At 36.9% G+C, this 20,292-nt stretch overlaps 1 protein-coding gene across 8 annotated transcripts in view; it reads right to left on the bottom strand.

The window, feature by feature from the left end:
• Positions 1-20,292, bottom strand: part of LOC106877822 (polycomb protein SCMH1) — a 38,949-nt gene that overhangs the window by 12,694 nt on the left and 5,963 nt on the right. For 4 of the 8 annotated variants that reach the window (XM_014926844.3, XM_014926845.3, XM_014926847.3 and 1 more), the window contains exons 3-7: positions 13,932-14,003; positions 8,630-8,700; positions 7,654-7,888; positions 5,774-5,862; positions 3,047-3,290 (exon numbers count right to left, since the gene is read on the bottom strand). In XM_014926844.3, coding sequence (XP_014782330.1) covers positions 3,047-3,290; positions 5,774-5,862; positions 7,654-7,888; positions 8,630-8,700; positions 13,932-14,003 — 711 coding nt within the window. The remainder of the gene's footprint in view (positions 1-3,046; positions 3,291-5,773; positions 5,863-7,653; positions 7,889-8,629; positions 8,701-13,931; positions 14,004-20,292) is intronic. The other 4 variants (XM_014926846.3, XM_089337552.1, XM_089337554.1 and 1 more) reach the window with 1 other exon arrangement.

Here is a 20,292-nt window from a genome sequence, read left to right as displayed (position 1 = left end):
GGCAGAACAAACATTAGTAGAAAATGGATTGCTCTGTGGTTGTATGGTAAGAAGCTTGCTTCCCAACCACATGGTTCCGGGTTCAGTCCCACTGCAAGGCACCTTGCGCAAGTGTCTTCTACTATAGCCTCAGGCCGACCAAAGCCTTGTGAGTGGATTTGCCAGATGGCAACTGAAACAAGCCTGTCGTATATATCATCATCATCATCGTTTAATGTCCGCTTTCCATGCTAGCATGAGCTGGACGATTTGACTGAGCACTGGTGAAACCAGATGGCTACACCAGGCTCCAATCTGATTTGGCAGAGTTTCTACAGCTGGATGCCCTTCCTAACGCCAAACACTCAGAGAGTGTAGTGGGTGCTTTTACATGCCACCGGCACGAAGGCCAGTCAGGGGGTACTGGCAATGGCCACGCTCAAAATGGTGTATTTTACGTGCCACCTGCACAGGAGCCAGCCCAGCGGGACTGGCAATGAACTCGCTCGAATGTCTTTTCACGTGCCACTGGCACAAGTGCCAGGAAGGCGACGTTGGTAACGGTCACGCTCAAATGGTGCTATTTACGTACCACCGGCACGAAGCCCGGGAGATGGTGCTCTGGCAACGATCACGCTCGGACAGTGCTCTTAGTGAGTTACTGGTACTGGTGCCATCATGATTTCGCTTTCACTTGCCCCAACAGGTCTTCACAAGCCGAGTTTAGTGTTCAATGAAGATGTTGGCATGGGTGCCAGTCTACAAATTTAGTTCGATCTCGATTTCACTTGCCTCAACAGGTTTTCGCAAGCAGAGTTTAGTATCCAAAGAAAGAATGTTACGCATAAGTGGGCTGACTACATCCCTGGCAAGGCCTTGGACTTTGGTCTATCCCTGACCCTGGCAGAGGCCTTGGATTTTGGTCTCACTTGGCTTGCCTGGTCTTCTCACGCACAGCATATTTCCAAAGGTCTCGGTCAGAAGTCATTGCCTCGGTGAGGCCTAAAGTTCGGAGGTCGTGCTTCACCACCTCATCCCAGGTCTTCCTGGGCCTGCCTCTTCCACAGGTTCCCTCAACCGCTAGGGTGTGGCACTTTTTCACACTGCTATCCTCATCCATTCTCACCACATGACCATACCAGCGCAATCGTCTCTCTTGCACACCACAACTGATGCTTCTTAGGTTCAACTTTTCTCTCAAGGTACTTACACCCTGTCTAGTATGCACACTGACATTACTCATCCATCGGAGCATACTGGCTTCATTCCTTGCGAGCTTACGCATGTCCTCAGCAGTCACAGCCCATGTTTCACTGCCATGTAGCATGGCTGTTTGTACACACGTGTCATACAGTCTGCCTTTTACTCTGAGCGAGAGGCCCTTTGTCGCCAGCAGAGGTAAGAGCTCTCTGAACTTTACCCAGGCTATTCTTATTCTAGCAGCTACACTTTCAGTGCACCCACCCCCACTACTAACTTGGTCACCCAGATAGCGGAAGCTATCAACTACCTCTAGTTTTTCTCCCTGGAATGAGACAGAAGTTGTTTTCTGCATATTTTCAGTGTTTATTGCACCTGAACATCTGCCACATACAAAAACTAACTTCCTAGTTAACCTGCCTTTGATATTGCTGCACCTCTTATGTGTCCATAGCTTAATATTCTATAATTATATGCATAATTATAGAATATTTTGTATAAATTACCTAAAAGGTTTTTTTACGTACTGACTACTAATTTTACCCTATATTATTATACATATATATATATATATATATATATATATATATATATATATATATATACGTGTGTGGGCATGGTGCTCTCTTCTACTCTCTTTTACTTGTTTCAGTCATTTGACTGCGGCCATGCTGGAGCACCGCCTTTAGTCAAGCAAATCGACCCCAGGACTTATTCTTTGTAAGCCTAGTACTTATGCTATCGGTCTCTTTTGCTGAACTGCTCAGTTACGTAAGGACGTAAACACACCAAGATCGGTTGTCAAGCAATGTTGGGGGGACAAACACAGACACACAAATATATACACACACACACACACACACATATATATATATATATATATATACGACGGGCTTCTCTCGGTTTCCGTCTACCAAATCCACTCACAAGGCTTTGGTCGGCCCGAGGCTATAGTAGAAGACACTTGCCCAAGATGCCACGCAGTGGGACTGAACCATTCTGTCAAATGCAATTCTTATTTATTCACATTGTTTTGACTCAACTGTATATTATCTCGTAGATTTGAGAGTTCAATGATGTGACAGTAACTTTTTTTTTTTATTATCTAACACTGTAGAGTAGGTGTGTGAGTCTGGATCTGGCTGTTTTGAGCATAAAACAGGTAGAATATCAGGGCTGAATATGGCTGGTTTAAATACTAAAGGGTGAAAGAAAGAAGGGCAGACACTGTTAACATATTAAATGTTAAGCAGAAGGGAGGGACGGGACCCTATAATAATTAGAAATAACAAGATGAAATAACTGAAGCTGTGATTGGAAATATTTCTCCTCCAATATTCTTTCTCCAGCGAAAATAAAAATAGATGGAAACAATTATTCTGGGTTAAAAGCATAAACTTAATCTTGGTAAAATGAATATCATATATTTATTTTCAGATTACTAAGAGTCAAATACTTTAATACTATAAAACTATAGTAGTTGGTCAGTCAAGTAATTCGTTAACCAAAAGTAATTTATTACTCAGAATCTGTTAATCCCACTATTATCAAAATATGTTCACCAAGGTGTTCATTTGAAAAATTGTCTTTTTTATATATTTTAAAATCCACTATTTTTTCACTAAATATTTGTTTAACTATACTGGAATTTAATGACAATTTAATTTGTGTTTGTTAGAAATTAATATTCAGCTTACTAATCGATGAGTGTAGAATGGTAATTACAAATTAGATTATAGCAGTTGATTACAGACTGGCACTGCACAAGTGTGCAGTTTATTTTGTATGCAATTTTGAATCATCAAATCATGCAGCACAATCCACAAGAAGCAGTACAAAGCAGGAAATGAATGAAAGAAAAAATTACCTTTCTGTCCAGGAGGTTGTAATGGATGACCACTTTTGGCACACCAACCGACAGGGAAAATGTCTCTGGAATCAAAACGGCACCAGTAGTCAAATGCTCCTCTCCAACCATCAAATGTGATGTATATCTGGTCGTTGCTCACCGCACCGACCGTCGCTGGACAGATCAATTGTGGATTCTTTCTATCAACTGCTTCAAGTTTCATTCCAACCTTGAAGTCATTTGAATGTGGAGAAGGCGGCTCCTAAAAATTTAATCAAAAATTTTAATTTTAACTTTATATTTATAAACCATTAAGAGACACAGAAGCAGAAAGAGTGTTCAATCATAACAGAAAAATATCAATTCTGGTTTTTAATGGAACAAATTTTACGGAGCTGTTCATCATCATCATCATCATCATCATCATCATCATTATCATCATTGTTTAACGTCTGCTTTCCATGCTAGCATGGGTTGGACGATTTGACTGAGGACTGGTGAACCAGATGGCTGCACCAGGTTCCAATCTGATTTGGCAGAGTTTCTACAGCTGGATGCCCTTCCTAACGCCAACCACTCCGAGAATGTAGTGGGTGCTTTTATGTGCCACCGGCACGAAGACCAGTCAGGCAGTACTTGCAACGGCCACGCTCGAAATGGTGTATTTTACGTGCCACCTGCACAAGTGCCAGTCCAGCGGCACTGGCAACGATGGGAACAATCACGCTCAAATGGTGCTATTTACGTGCCACCGGCACAGAAGCCAGACAGCTGCTCTGGTAACGACCACGCTTGGACGGTGCTCCACTGGTACATGTGCCATCACATTTTATTTTTTACTTCTTTCCATCATTAGACTGCAGCCATGCTAGGGCACTGCCTTGAAGAATTTTAGTCAGACAAATCAACCCCAGTACTTATTTTTTTTTAATAAGGGTTGGTACTTATTCTATCAGTCTCTTTTGTCAAACTGCTAAGTTACAGGAACATAAACACACCAACACCGGTTGTCAAGCAGTGTTTGGGGATAAACACAAAGATACTTACATCCACATACACCTACATACATATATAAATATATTTCAGTTTCCGTCTGCTAAATCCACTCACAAGGCTTTGGTCAGCCTGAGGTTATAGTAGAAGACACCTGCCCGAGGTGCTACACAGTTCTGAACCAAGAACCATGTAGTTGGCAAGCAAACTTCTTACCACAAAGCCACACCTATGCTTATATCAGTAACTTTAACACTTATGTTACCATATTTCTGTTGAAATACATCTTTATTTTAATTAATTCTGAGGAGTGGCTGTGTGGTAAGTAGCTTGCTTACCAACCACATGTATGTGTGTGTATATGTTTGTGTGTCTGTATTTGTTCCCCCCACCATTGCTTGACAACCGATGCTGGTGTGTTTACGTCCCCGTAACTGAGCGGTTTAGCAAACGAGACCGATAGAATAAGAACTAGGCTTACAAAGAATAAGTCCTGGGGTCGATTTGCTCGACTAAAAGGCGGTGTTCTAGCATGGCCGCAGTCAAATGACTGAAACAAGTAAAAGAGTAAAGAGAGTTATTTGTATAAGCACAACAGCATTTGGATGAAGACACTGAGTTTCAAGTCAGGTGAATTGGCACAAAGTGATTCGGAACTAAGAGAATGTTCTTCAAAGCACTTCCTGTGATAGTGATGACAGAAAAGAATAAGACTAGCGAGGTCATGTCAGTATGACAAGGGTTGCAGAGTTGAAGCAAGGGAGGGACCAATCAAATTTGATGGCAAATAAGACACACTTTTTGTCCAAAACAGATATCTCAAAAAATGACCCTGTGTCCTATATATGAAGTTGGGCCTTGCTTCTTCGATACACGAAAAACATTTTTACCTGAATATGCACTGCTGAAAATGGAGTGTGTCTAATATGGCCATGCCATCTAATATGGTATCTATTTAGAATTTTTAATCAATGATGGTTAATTTCAGGAGGAAGCCAAGGACTAAGGAAATTCAACAGTATTGGAAATAATTAGAAATTCAAAAAATCATGGAAGAAGCAATATTTCAAGCCCATTTAATTGAGGACATGAAAAACCAATTATAAAAACAATAATGATAGTAAAATTAATGATATTAAAAGGGTACCCAGAAGTGATGGTACTCGGAAGGGTATCCAGAGGTGATGGTACTAAAAGTGCAGTAAGACATAGTGGTACTGAAAACTATTCCAGTCAAAAAGGCCAGTCCTGTAATGAAGAAGGGATTAGAGTTACCTCCCTTACATTAGAGTTCTTCACTTACTCCAAAATGAATGTAACCAAGGTTAATACAATTTATGTGATATCATGTGTCTCATGACAGGTTAATTATTGCAGTCTCATATGTTAAGGGTGACTAGAAGAAAATCTTCCTAAATTCCAAACAACAAATATTCTTTTCTACTCTAGGTACAAGGCCCCAAATTTTTTTTTGGGGGGGGGGGAGAGTTAAGTTGATTAGATCGACCCCAGTATGCAACTGGTACTTAATTTATCGACCCCGAAAGGATGAAAGGCAAAGTCAATCAGTAGATTAACCACTGATCCCATCACACTTACCAGAACTAAACACTAATTTGGTGGGGAAAAATCCTCCAAAATATGAGGAAGGTGATAGTGGTGACAATTATAGTGTGATGGTGATGATAACGATAATGGTGATGACAGTGATGATAATGATGATGATGATGATAAAAAAAATTTTACACCTACTGATTTGAAACATTTTTCCGGGGCAATTTCAGCCCCATTTAAAGTCTTCTGTAAAAATATTGGCCATGATGATGCATTCATCCGAAAACCTGTTTTCAGACAAAAAAAACATTAATGACATAGATATTAGGGTTTAATCCACCTGCGCACCCACCTTACAGTTAACAAAAAAGTAGATACAAAGAAACATTTCAGTTAATAAGCGTTTAAAAAGAAAAAAAAATCACAAATGTGTATTTTGTGTATAAGAATCTTGATTAAAATTTTGTCAAAATATAAAATCTCAGTTGAGTACTTAAAGGATTTTTACACAACAAATGTGTAGAAAAATCCATTTTATTGGAAACAACTGGGTATTGAACTGAAATATCTAATCAAATATAAGATTCTAGTAAATAAAAATTATTTCCTGAGAAGACCCGGCAAGCCAAGTGAGATCGTTGCCAGGGCCCCTGGACTGGCTCTTGTGCGGGTGGCACATAAGATGTACCATCCTGAGCATGACCTTGTAGGGTTTTCGAGCGAGATCGTTGCCAGTGCCCCTGGACTGGCTCTTGTGCGGGTGGCACATAAAAGACACCATTTCGAGCGTGGCCGTTTTCGTGCGGGTGACACGTAAAAGCACCCACTACACTCTCTGAGTGGTTGGCGTTAGGAAGGGCATCCAGCTGTAGAAACTCTGCCAAATTAGATTGGAGCCTGGTGTTGCCATCCGGTTTCACCAGTCCTCAGTCAAATCATCCAACCCATGCTAGCATGGAAGGCGGACGTTAAACGATGATGATGATGATGATGATATGTAAAAAGCCAGAAACTCTGAAGGATGTAAAAAAGTTAAATTGACCCAAGTACTGGACTAGTATATATTAATGATTCTGGAGAGACATAAGTAAATTTGTGCTCTGTTGGGATTGAAGACAAAACATAAGGACATTCATCTGATGCTCAACTGATTCCACAAAATACAAAAAGTATATATTTTTTTAAAATATCTTCAAAAATAGGATTATTATATCTTGTATAATTATATAATTGTAATGATGTGTGGATAATTGAAACAACCGTAGGAAATAAATTTTTGAAATAACAATGATATTGTCTTTCTTTTCAGACATACACAATGCTATTAACAACCTTTTCATTAAATAATGACAAGTGCTGATCAAGAACATTGCATACAATCTTTTCTACTCTAGACACAAGGCCCAAGATCGATCACCAGTATGCAACTGGTACTTAATTTATCAATTCCCAAAATTTTGGGGTAGGGGTCAGTCAATTAGATTCATTTCAGTACGCGACTGGTACTTAATTTATCGACCCCAAAAAGATGAAAGACAAAGTCGAACATGGCGGAGTTTGAACTCAGAACATAAAGACAGACAAAATACCGCTTAGCATTTTGCCCGGCATGCTAACATTTCTGGCAGCTTTCCGCCTTAAGAACATTGCATATAATGTAATAGATTAGATTATATTTTTGGATATAACACACACAATAATCATGTGATAATGATATCGCTAGCTTAAGGCCACTAATAAACAAACCAAGAAGACATTGATCAAAGTCTACTGTTGAGTTTAAACCAAAACAGTAACACCTAAGTGAAGCAGTAAGAAACTTAATAATGCTGGTTTTTATTTCAATTACAGGTGCAATTCATTACTGGAGCAACATGAAATAAAGTGTCTTGCTCAAGGACACAACCCACCACTGGGAATCGAACTTGCGACCTTACAAACGTAAGCTGAATACCCTAACCACTAAGCCACATGCCTTCACTTTATTTTGGTGAATAATTAACATCGTTACAGGAATGGCAATGAAATTTAATTATACAGTCAAAAGTTATGTCCTAACGCTACAAAACCCTACTTACCTAATGGTGGATGCAGTAAACCTCCGTTGCGTTCACAATAGCCGACTGAATGAAGATCTGAGCAGTCTACCAATCTCCAAAAGTCATTCTTGTTGTCACTGCCATCGAGTCTTAAACGAAGACGAGGACCTTGCATCCCAACTACTGTAGCGATACTGATGGAAGTTAAGTTACGAGGGTCGCATGCTTCTATCTTCATGCCATTTTTGAATTCATTGTTAGGTGGCGTTGAAGACTGAAGATTGAAAGAAGAAAAGAAATGAAAATGGTAAAAATATACGGGTTCTTTTGGGGTGGAGAGAGTGCATTTAAATATATTAAATATAAATCAAATTGTATTTAAATGAATTAGAATTTTCTGCCAAAACCAGAAAACCAAATGAAGAAAAATTTTGATTGCAAAAAGAAAATGAAGAGAACTTAAAGAATATTCTTTTCTGCTCTAGGCATAAGGCCCAAATTTTGAGGGAGGGGGAGGAGGGTCAGTCAATTAGATTGACTCCAGTATGCAACTGGTACTTAATTTATCGACACAAAGGATGAAAGGCAAAGTCGGACAACCCAATATTATTGTTAGCCGTATTGATTTCAAATTTTGGCACAAGGCCAGTAAGTTCAAGGGGAGGGAGTAAATCAATTACATCGATCTCAGTACTCAACTGGTACTTTAATAACATCATCTTTTATGATATCATTAGTAACATTGTTTTGAAATTTTGGCACAAGGCCAGCAATTTCGGTGGGAGGGGGGTAAGTTGATTACATCAACCCAGTGTCCAGCTGGTACTTATTTTACTGACTCTTGGTGGCATTTGAACTCAGAACATAAAATTGACAGAAATCCCGCAAAGCATTTTCCCTGGTGCAGTAACGAATCTGCTTGCTTGCCACCATGGCATCATTACTAAAATCAATTAGTAATAACTGTCGTTAGTTATTGTTAGTAATATTATTACCATTAGTAAAATTATCTTACTTGTTTAAAACAAGATGCAGGAGCTGCTTGTGAACCAGTTTCTTTCATGTAATCTTCCCAATTGAATGTCCCTGGAATTGAAAGATAGAAATATATTTATTCAAAATGACATCAACACTTCATCAAATTTTTACATACTTCAAGCTGAGTGAAACCCATCTGACATACACAACCACCACATTACACAAGGTCAGATGGTCATCGTTCTTGTTTCTACGTTTCTCATAATACATTCTTTACATTACAATAACTGTTGGACATTTTGAGTCTAAAGGCAACCACAGAGAGTTCTAACAGCTTAATGTATTCCACCATATTATTCCATTAAATATATATTCTTTTACCTCTTTCAGTCATTTGACTGCGGCCATGCTGGAGCACTGCCTTTAGTAGAACAATTCGACCTGAGGACTTATTCTTTGTAAGCCGAGCACTTATTCTATCGGTCTCTATTGATGAACCGCTAAGTTACGGTGACGTAAACACACCAACATCGGTTGTCAAGTGACGGTGGGGGGACAAACACAGAGACACAAATATACACATACACACACATATATATATAGATGACGGGCTTCTTTCAGTTTCCATCTACCAAATCCACTCACAAGGCATTGATTGGCCTGAGGCTATAGTAGGAGACACTTGCCGAAGGTGCCATGCAGTGGGACTGAACCCAGAACCATGTGGTTGGGAAGCAAGCTTCTTGCCACACAGCCACTCCTGCGCATGCATATATATATATATATATATATATATATATATATATATATATATATGTGTGTGTGTGTGTGTACATACACACACACACAGTATATACTCGGCTATAAGTCGCCCCCCCCCCCGAAATTTTCACCTAAAGCTGGGAGTGCAACTTATAAGTGCATCCTATAAAAAAATCTTCAGATATTTTCTTGGTACAAGCCACGTCTGAAGTTCCAACACTTGGAATAACCGAAAAGCATAAAATTTTACATGATAAACAACAGTTTCTAAAATGCATGGCTTTAAAGGGATAACAGTTGTAAGTCGTCTTCAGTTTACTGAAATCTCAGTTAGCGAAAAACAACTATATCAGCGTAGATTAGCTGAGTTCAATTTTTATTTTTTTTTAATGGAAATCATAATCCAAATGTTGAGTAAGGACTGAATGAGTACAACTGTGAAAATGGGGTCCCTCAAAAGGATCCCTGGAGTAACATGACTCAACAGGATGTGTAACTCAGAGATCAGGAAGCCCCTCCAGGTTGAACTGCTACTTCTCCACACTGAAAGGTCAAAGTTCCAGTAAATGGATTCTTTGAGAGAAGCCAAACTGCAGGAGACCTAGCAGTAGACCAAGAATTTGAACTCAGAACATAGCAGCAGACGAAATACTGCTAAGCATTTCGCTTGGCATGCTAATGATTCTGTCAGCTCGCCGCCTTACACACACAAATGTACTGTAGAGGAATTGTGAAGACTAGAAAATAGAGTAAGCATGATTCACTGGGTGTGGTGCAAAATCAGTGTGTGTATATACGACAAAGTGGAAATGTGTTGAGAGGGAAACTGAAAACAAGAAGAATCAGACGTAATGAGCAAGAGTGAAGACTGCACTGATGGGCACGTGATACGTATGGATGAAGACAGCTGTATAAAGAATTATTGATAGCTTAATGTGGATGGAGTTTGTAGAAGAAAGTACTGAGATCTGAATTCATTTACGTCAGTATAAAAATTTATCCCTATAGCATTCAATGCTTATTTATTCACGATGTTTTATATTTTATCATACATTATCTCATAGCTTCAAGATTTCAATGTGTTTATATTTTGTAGGATAATGCAAGGAGGTAGGTGGGAGAGGTCAGATCTGGCCAGTCTGAACATAAAATGAGTAGACTATTTTTGACCAGGTATGGCCAGTTTGACCCTTTCATTTTTAGATTACTTTTTCAAATGTGATTCACATTAATTTGAATTACTCAGGTATTGTCCTATACCTTTAAGATTTCAATGATGTGATTGCATATTTTTAGAATGACATTGTAGGGTAGGTATGTGATGCCAGATCTGGCCAGCTTGACCATAAAACAGGTGTAATAGTTGGCCAGTTTAAATAATAGAGAAAGGCTGCAAAGAAGTGTTCAAAACAATGGTAAAATTGGAAAGATATTGGATGAAAATGAAATAAAGACGTGCTGTGAACAGATGGCAGATAATCATAAAAACAAAGTAGACATGACAAAACCCATTTAAGATTGGATTAGAATGTAAGTATATGGAAAATATATTAATGAATTTTTTGGGAATATTAAAAAAAATGCTTAACGGTAAAGTTAATTGTGGTGTCATACCTTCAAAATAAAGAGAATGATATTCATTGAGTGTAAAAGATCTAGGTTTTTGCTAGTTTTATTTAAGAAATATCAGGGTTTTTTTTAGTAAATGGACATTGTACTGCATAAAAAATATTTTCTCATGCCATGATAACAAAACAACAATACATTCAAAGCCAAATATGTTCCTATTATGTAAACTAGAGGCTGTTTGAAAGCTAATTTTATTCAGATTGCAAATAAAGAAAATATATAACAATTTTAAAGTGAACAAGCATGTGTGTGTATGTGTGTGTGTGTGTGTGCGCAAGGAGTATAAAGTGCATGTGATATATATTTGAGAGATATTTACTCATAAATATAAAGGTGTAGATTATTATGTAATAGTGCAAGATTTACTTCCCTAAACTAGTTTTTCAAAAACAAACAAAAAAAACATCCTTGACCAAGGCCAGCACCAAAAGCCAAAACCATTTCTGATTTAACTGTGATGCATCACACATAAATTCTATCTACAAGTAAAGAGTTTCTAAAAGCATTTACAAGCAACTTTTCTCTCGCTCAAACACAATAAAAAATTGATCAAATACTTAAAATTATGTATAACATTCATCATCATCATTTAATATCCATTTCCTATGCTGGCAAGAAGCTAAACGTTTCCTACAATTTGATCACTTTATTCTAGGACTCCCTGTACTTATTCAACAGGAAAGGATAATATAAGCCTTTTTTTTTTCATATCAATTTCTCATATGTACACAGACATACAAGAAAGACAAATGAAAAGATGCTCCTTGATTATATATTTTTTCATTTAAAATGGTTTAGCCATGTCCTTACGAAAGATGGAGCTGAGAGAAATTTCAGAAGTAAGACTAAACACTTTGTAGCATTTTAGTCTCGTTCCTCTCTACACCCAGTGTTGACAGATAAAGCACCAGGGATGGGATGTCTGACCTCAACTCAAGCAACTATTTCCTCTTAATGTTCGACCTTGTGCTAATGTCAGAATTCATTAAGTCATTAGACAAACAATATAGAAAAAAAAAAAAAAAAAAAAAAATCAGATTAATTAAAAAAAAAAAAAAAAGAAAATTACAGCACAACAGAGTGAATGCAATTAAGTATGAGCAACCAGTTTTAAATGATACAGTTGCTGTATTTATAATTAAGTAATGTTAGAGCTGATGACATATTTTGTCACAGGTCCAAGGAGTAATTTTTAAAAAAATGTCTCTCTCTCTCTCTCTCACACACACACACACACAAAGAGCAAATATTACACAACTGTTCGATTGGTCCTTATTATTTTAGAATTCCTTACTGTCAGAAATACAGAAGAGTAAATAATATATAGATTGAAGTGGTGAGCTTCATTATGTCCCAGAGTCATAGTAATTATAAAAAAATTATAAGGGAGGAAAAAAAAATTAGAACAAATTAATCAGAAAATACATTAACAAAATTTCTTAATTTCGTTAATTAAAAAATACATACACAAAAATAAAAATGTAGCAGTTAGATAGGAGCCAGTAAGGGTGAGTAGTTAATAAGTCGGTTTTGTAATCATGTGCTTTTGGGTTCAGCTCCACTGTGTAGCACCTTGGGCAAGTGTCTTCTATTGTAACCTTGGATTGACCAATGCTTTTGAGTGAAATTTGATAGATGGAAACTGTATGGAAGCCCATCATATATATAAGAGGGAATTAAGGCACTCAGTGTTTGACAATTTTACCATTTAGGTTGTGATTCCTACGAGTAATCACATTAAACTCCCACTGTTGCATGATCTTAAAGGGTTGTATGTGATCTAAAAAAAGGGGCTATAATGTAATATAAAGAGCAATTCAATAATGAGAGAAAAGAAAACCATGAGATTGAACTCGGCACTACGTTATTTCTATATGTTACATATATTTCAGTAGCTGGAATTAATTAATGACATCACTGTCTCCGTCTGAGGAGGTGTCTGGTTTTGATCATGCATGCTGCACCTGTAAGTTGCACCTAGGGATTGCATTCATGGTGCGACATCATTAATTAATTACCAAACACTGGTTTATACTAGGCACAAGGCCAGCAATTTCAAAAGGAGGGGTTAGCTGAGTACCTTGACCTCAGTGCTTGGCTGGTACTTATTTTACCGACCCCGGGATGATGAAAGGCAAAGTCGGAATTTGAACTTAGAATGTAAAGACAGATGAAATATGCCTGGCAGACTAACTAATTAATTAATTAATTAATTACCAAATACTGAAAGCTATTTAACAAATGTAGTAAAGGAATACCAAGTTCCCACCGATGTTTTTTCTCTCATTGTATATATATATATATATATATATATATATATATATATATATATATATATATGTATATATATATATATATGTGCATATATGTGTGTATGTCTATATGTGCCTTTGCACTGACCTGACACTGCTTGGAGATGGGCAAAGCGGCAGAGATATTTGTTTAGGTTCCACAATCGGTGAAACAACGCATGAAGACCAGAGATTGAAGTAGCTTTCATGAAAACAAGAATGGACAGTTTCACACTACCTCAGAGAAATTTTATTGAACCCAACATGGAGAAAGTAGATGCAAAAACAACGATGATGATGATGCTGGTAGCTTCTTGGATGTTTAATGTCCATCAATTTCAAGAATGCGTAAATACGGTCTCCATCAGTTTCCTTGTTCTAGTGTGAGTTAGGTATATTACGCACACACACACACACACAGACACAAGCTCACACGCTTGCATACATACACATGCAAATGTTGGATATTATACAGAAGTTATAATTTCCTTAACCGTTCTTCAAGTATAGATACGTATATATTTTTTTTTTTGTTGTATTCTAGTGTTTTTGTGATTAAATAAACTACAAGAATGAACAAATATCATTCAGTACCGTTTTACTGAAGCTAATATTATTAAGAATGTGAACAAACTTGCTTCTTATACCAATACTAACCTGGATAGTCATATTGATATGACGAGCCCTTTGAACTCGATGACATTGTCGATTCCTCACAGTTGTAAGCAACTGAAAAGCAGGATTAGGAAAAACTTGGATAAAAGAAATATCACAAAACATTCCTTAGAAAACAATAAGTCTCCAAATTATTTGAATAAATATTTTTTTTTTTTGGAATGTAGAAAGAGAAAAAAAAGGGGGGAGGGAGTTTTTCAGACTTAAAATGTAGTGCTTTTAATGAGCTTTCCCACCATTTTTATATAAACGGGCGATTACGAGCAGTTATTCACTTCATACGTTGTTAAATTTTTACAACTCCACACTTCTGTTGCTCTTCAGCACGAATATATCAAGTATGAATAGTTTTAACAATAACGATAGACATGGAGTTTAGGAATAAGAGAGAATACTTTCAGTGTTGGTTAGACCTGATGGCATTCGTCTATCAGTTTGCCTGACACCTAACAATTTTGAAACATTTAATATAATAACTTAGGATAATTTCTTCAGTTTCATTTCCAGATCTTAAGGATAAATGAGAGTTTGGATGTGTATCGACTCAGGAATTTATGGAAATTATGAAATGTTTTTCTATTTGAATGTGTTTACATCAATTTAGAGGTAATAGTCACCTGCTTTTATACAACTATATGCAATAATGTTTTGTGTGTGTGTGTGTGTGTGTGCATGTGTTTTGGAAGATATTTTTGTTCCTCTGTTGTTCATAGAGGTGCAGTAAATAAATATGTATGTATGTATTGTATCTATACGTGTATTATATCTGCAACTGTTAAAAAAAACCCAAAAAACAAAAGACATTCTAAATACAGTTAGAAATGAAAAGAAATAAAAATTACAAAAATATAAGCAAATTTTTTAATGTCATATGGAGATAATCTATTTTATTTTCTTGAATTTTGCATTTTATGACATTACTAAAATCTAAAAATTAAAATTAATTTATACAGCTAATAAAATAATAAAATGACTAGCAACATAAATTAAACATACATTTATCAACATAATGTGATGTCACTAACTTTAAAATTTTCTATCAAGCACATCAAAATCTAAGACATCTTAATGTTGTCAGCTGTTATCTAAATATTTGAATCAGATACAAAACAAAACAATAAATAAATAAATAAATAAATAAAAAAAACAACATACATTCATACATTTCAATATTTTATCAGAAAGAATATCAAAACATTATTGAAGAATAAAAACGTAATAATGATATTTTATTTGTTTGGAAGTAAAATGGTGTTGACACCACCCTTGAAATGCTTATTTCTAAATAATGAAATACTAAAATTTAATATCTAAAAAAAAAAAAAAAAAAAGATCAAACAATTCTGAATTTATGAAATAGTCAATAGAATTTTCTAAGAAAATAAGAAAAAACAAAAACATTTATTTTCCCAAGGAACTATGCTTCTGAGTCTAGAAAAGACTGATTGAATAATAGCTGATCTTTGATCTGCCGAAATAACATCTAACCAATTCTGAATGAACTGATTGTTATATATATATATATATATATATATATATACATATATACGACGGGCTTCTTTCAGTTTCCATCTACCAAATCCACTCACAAGGCTTTGGTTAGCCAGAGGCTATAGTAGAAGACACTTGCCCAAGGTGCCACGCAGTGGGACTGAACCCGGAACCATGTGGTTGGTAAGCAAGCTACTTACCACACAGCCACTCCTTCGCCTATATACATACACACACACACATATATATATATATATATATATATATATATATATATATATATATATATATATATATATATATATATAGTAAGAAAAAAAAGGGATTAAAAGATTTTAAAATGATAAGCTGTATTTTGTATTTAGCAAAGAATATTTAGAAAAAGTATTTGAAATGTTTAATCAGCATCCAGTTCTGTTGTATTTTTTTTTTTGTCATCTGGAATTTAAGAACTCTGCATCATTAGAATCTTTTTGCTGCACTTGGTTCCAAGATATACACCTCAATAATATTTTAACTTTATTACAGAATATCCAGTTTAAGATTTCACTTTTTAATGAAACACACACAAAACAAAAAAAGAGAAAAAAAATAAAATGACGCCCAGAAAAAACAAGATTTAATTATCTTGAAATCTGAAGGATCACGTGCCTTTGTTGTCATCTCTGCAGGAATTGTTACCAAATCAAAGCCATTTGCTGACTTCAGGCCATGGGTCGTCAGAAAACATCCTCTTTTTCAGTTCTATATTTAAGAGATGAGGAATTATGTACATTATTTACATTTGACGGATATTTGTCCTCATCTTGTTTGTTGTTAACACAACGCTTCGGCTGATATACCCTCCAGCCTTCATCAGGTGTCATGGGGAAATTTTGAACCTGGGTTCTCGTTCCTAACGTATTTTTCGATGTCATTATTATTATTATTCGGGTCACTACCTGGAATCAAACTTGGGCATATGGCGTAGTGGTTAAGAGCGAGGGCTACTAACCCCAAGATTCCAAGTTTGATTCCAGGCAGTAACGTTAATAATAATAATAATAATAATGACATTGAGAAACACCTTAGGAATGAGAACCCAGGTTCGAAATTTCCCCAAGACACCTGATGAAGGCTGGAGGGTATATGTTAACAACAAAGATGAGGATAAAGATCTGTCAAATGTAAATAATGTAAATAATCCTTTTTTTCATTCAACAGTTATGAATTTCACATCTTTTTACTATTACTTCTTTCGTTGTTACTCCCCAGAAAAAACCCAATCATCTACGCATACAGCTGTTCAAAAGAATTTTTTCCCAGTCACTATTGATGTTTTGGTAACTTTCGGTAACCATCTGATAGTAGTTTCTTTGTGTCCAATGAGTACGAGGAAGAGTGGTGTACCCTCAAATGGCTACGTACACCGACCTTTGACACTACTGGGCTTTTCCTTCTGCTTGCAGTAGCTTTAAAGGCTCATCCATGCAACCCAAACCTGGTTGGACGTCTGACTACAATAGCTCAGGGGACTAAGATGGCTGCAGTGATAAGCAAGCTGTAGCTTGACATTGGATTGGCTTTGTCCTAGATTAACCAGATATTAAAATGATGAGGATATATACAAAAAGGTGGCAAGCTAGCAGAAACGTCAGCAAGCCGGGCAAAATGCTTAGCAGTATTTCGTCTGCCTTTACGTTCTGAGTTTAAATTCTTCTGAGGTCGACTTTGCCTTTCATCCTTTCGGGGGCAATAAATTAAGTACCAGTTGCGTATTGGGGTTGATCTAATTGACTGGCCCCCTCCCCCAAAATTTCAGGCCCCTTGTGCCCGGCCATGACGAAGGGAAATAGCCCTGAAACTCGAGTCGCCTTTATATACTTATATTTATATATTTGATCCTTTATATTGAACACTCAATATTTCAACTACATTCAATACTTTATTTCATGGTGCCATCCATTTTTATTTTATTTTATTTTATTTTATATTATATATTGTATATTATATTATATATTGTATATTCCATATTCTATACCCCACATTGGTTCTGCAGGAATATAAATAAAACATAAAAAACAGACAGTGTTGGAACTCTTTTAAACAAAATAATATATATATATATATATATATACATACATACAGGTTGTCGTCAACTTACGACCACAATTGGTGCTAAGTGACTGGTCATAAGTCAATTTGGTCATAAGTCGGCCTATAGGCCTACATAGCTTTGTTTCTATATTTTTACATTCTTAAGGTACATTCTCAGGTAAGGGTCACACACAGCATTCTGTATTATACTACAACAGTGTTATTTGTTCGGAGTCTCAAGCAGTCATCTAATAAACAAATACAAGGTTTACAGTGGTGATCGATAACCAAACCTAGGGGAAGCGTTTGTTAGCTGACATCATCCATAGACGGGTTAGTTTATAAGAAATTAAACCCATTAGATTTCAACCGGACTATTTATTATTGCTGCCGGGAGCTGGCGCGCCAATGGTCATAGGCTGGATAGATTGTAAGTCGATGGCGAACTGTATAAATATATATACACACACACACACATATATATTTCCAAGGAATCTAGTGCTCTTAGCTTAGCTTTTGGGGGGGGGGGGGCTGGCCAGATTGGAGCTATCTTGAGTATAACCGGCCGAAATTGCAAAGATAATCTGAAACCCAACTGAGGAAAGAAAACTCCGGATGACCCGACCTTGGTTCTTCTTGTCCTATTTTTTGTATTCCTTTTTATATACACACACACACACACACATATATATATATATATATATATCATCATCGTTTAACGTCCGCTTTCCATGCTAGCATGGGTTGGACGATTTGACTGAGGACTGGTGAAACCAGATGGCTACACCAGGCTCCAATCTGATTTGGCAGTGTTTCTACAGCTGGATATATATATATATATGTGTGTGTGTGTCAAGTTAGAATAGAGGCAGCTGATGAAGGAATAATTCCAAATGGCTTTTTGTTTTCCTATGTGTTAGTTCCGTTGTCTTTAGTTCATTGTTCTAACGTCCTGTACCCTGATATGCATCTATATACACATGTAGATGTAAGCATGTACATATATGTGTGTATACATGCATATATATTCTTTGTATAATTATATTTATCTATATATATATATATATATATATATATATTTACACACACATACATACATACATAGTTACATACAAATATACACATATATATACACACATACATATATACACACACATACATATATATACACACAAATACATATATATACACACATACATAGGCTTGAAATAAATGAAGCTAGCATGATCCGCTGGATGTGTAATGCCAGTGTGCACGCACAACAGAGTGTAAGCACCCCTGAGACAAATGTTGGACATAAGAAGCATTGGATGTGGCATGCAAGAGAGACGTTTGCATTGGTATGGTCATGTACTACGGATGGATGAGGGGAGCTGTGTGAAGAAGTGCCACTCCCAAACAGTGGAAGGAATCCAGGGTAGAGGGAGAACCCAGGAAGACATGGGATGAGGTTGTGAAGCATGAGCTTCGAATGTTGGGCTTCACAGAGGTAATGACAAAAGACCAAGACCTCTGGAGATATGCTGTGATTGAGAAGACCCGGCAAATAAAGTGAGTTCACAGCTGTAACCTACACCAGTGTTGCATAACCAGCCCACTCAAAAGCACCTTGGATCATAGGACAACATGCCATGCTTGAGGAGACCTATTGAGTCAAGTACATCAAAATCACATGGAAATTGCAGCTGTGATCCCTGTGCCAGCGGCACGTAAGAAGCACCATCTGAACGTGGCCGATGCCAGTGCTGCCTTGGCTGGCTTCCGTGCTGGTGGCACATAATTAGCACCAACTGATCGTTGCCAGCCCCCTCTGGCCCCTGTGCCGGTGGCACGTAAAAAGCACCCACTACACTCTTGGACTGGTAGGAAGGGCATCCAGCTGTAGAAACACTGCTATATCAGACTGGAGCCTGGTGCAGCCTCCTGGCTTCCCAGACCCCAGTCGAACTGTCCAACCCATGCCGGCATGGAAAACTGACGTTAAATGATGATGATGAAATAAATATATATATATAAATAAATAAATAAATACATATACATATATATACACACACAGACATACATATAGTCAAGGACACATACTAACTGGCTCTGAAGGGGCAGTGACAAGACCTCTAAGACTGACGGGAGATAAAGATTAATTGGGTGATATTAGTGTAATTAATGTTTAATTAGCATAATTACAAATGAGAGATGTGGGTGTATGGACAGGAAACAATGAAGCTGCAGTTCTGAATGCGAAGAAATTAAGAAATCATTTTGTACAAAGCCTTGGGTATGAAGCAGTGGAATGGTGAAATTCTTGATAAGCCTTGATAAGGAATGAACATTCAGTTGTTTGACCAACTGAATTCCTACTAATGAAATGAACATATATAAGTAGCCGAATATTCCACAGACATGTGGACTTCTTAATGCAGATCTGAAGATGAGTCAAAGTGGCATAATGGTACAAAGATGATTCGATGAAAGAAAGAAGATTTGACTCCTGGACTGATACCCCAAGAGGATAAAAAGCGAAGTTGACCCTAGCAGAATCTGAGCTTACAGTGCAGAGAACTAGCATGAATGCCATTAGACATTACACCACGCACTCCCTTCCATATCCTACCCCATCCTTAATAGAACAACATGGGTGGAGGTAAGAGAACAGGAGATCTTCAGTGAGACCAGAGACCATTGTAAAAGAGACAAATAATGGATGTAGCACATTGGTAAAGTAGCAGAACTGAAGATTAGTTTGTCACAGATGGATGGCTTTATTAGGAAATAGTTC

Source organism: Octopus bimaculoides, chromosome 19 (genome assembly GCF_046866305.1).
Source record: "Octopus bimaculoides isolate indiv1 chromosome 19, ASM4686630v1, whole genome shotgun sequence".
Lineage (NCBI taxonomy): Eukaryota > Metazoa > Mollusca > Cephalopoda > Octopoda > Octopodidae > Octopus > Octopus bimaculoides.
This window is presented reverse-complemented; position numbering and strand designations above follow the sequence as displayed.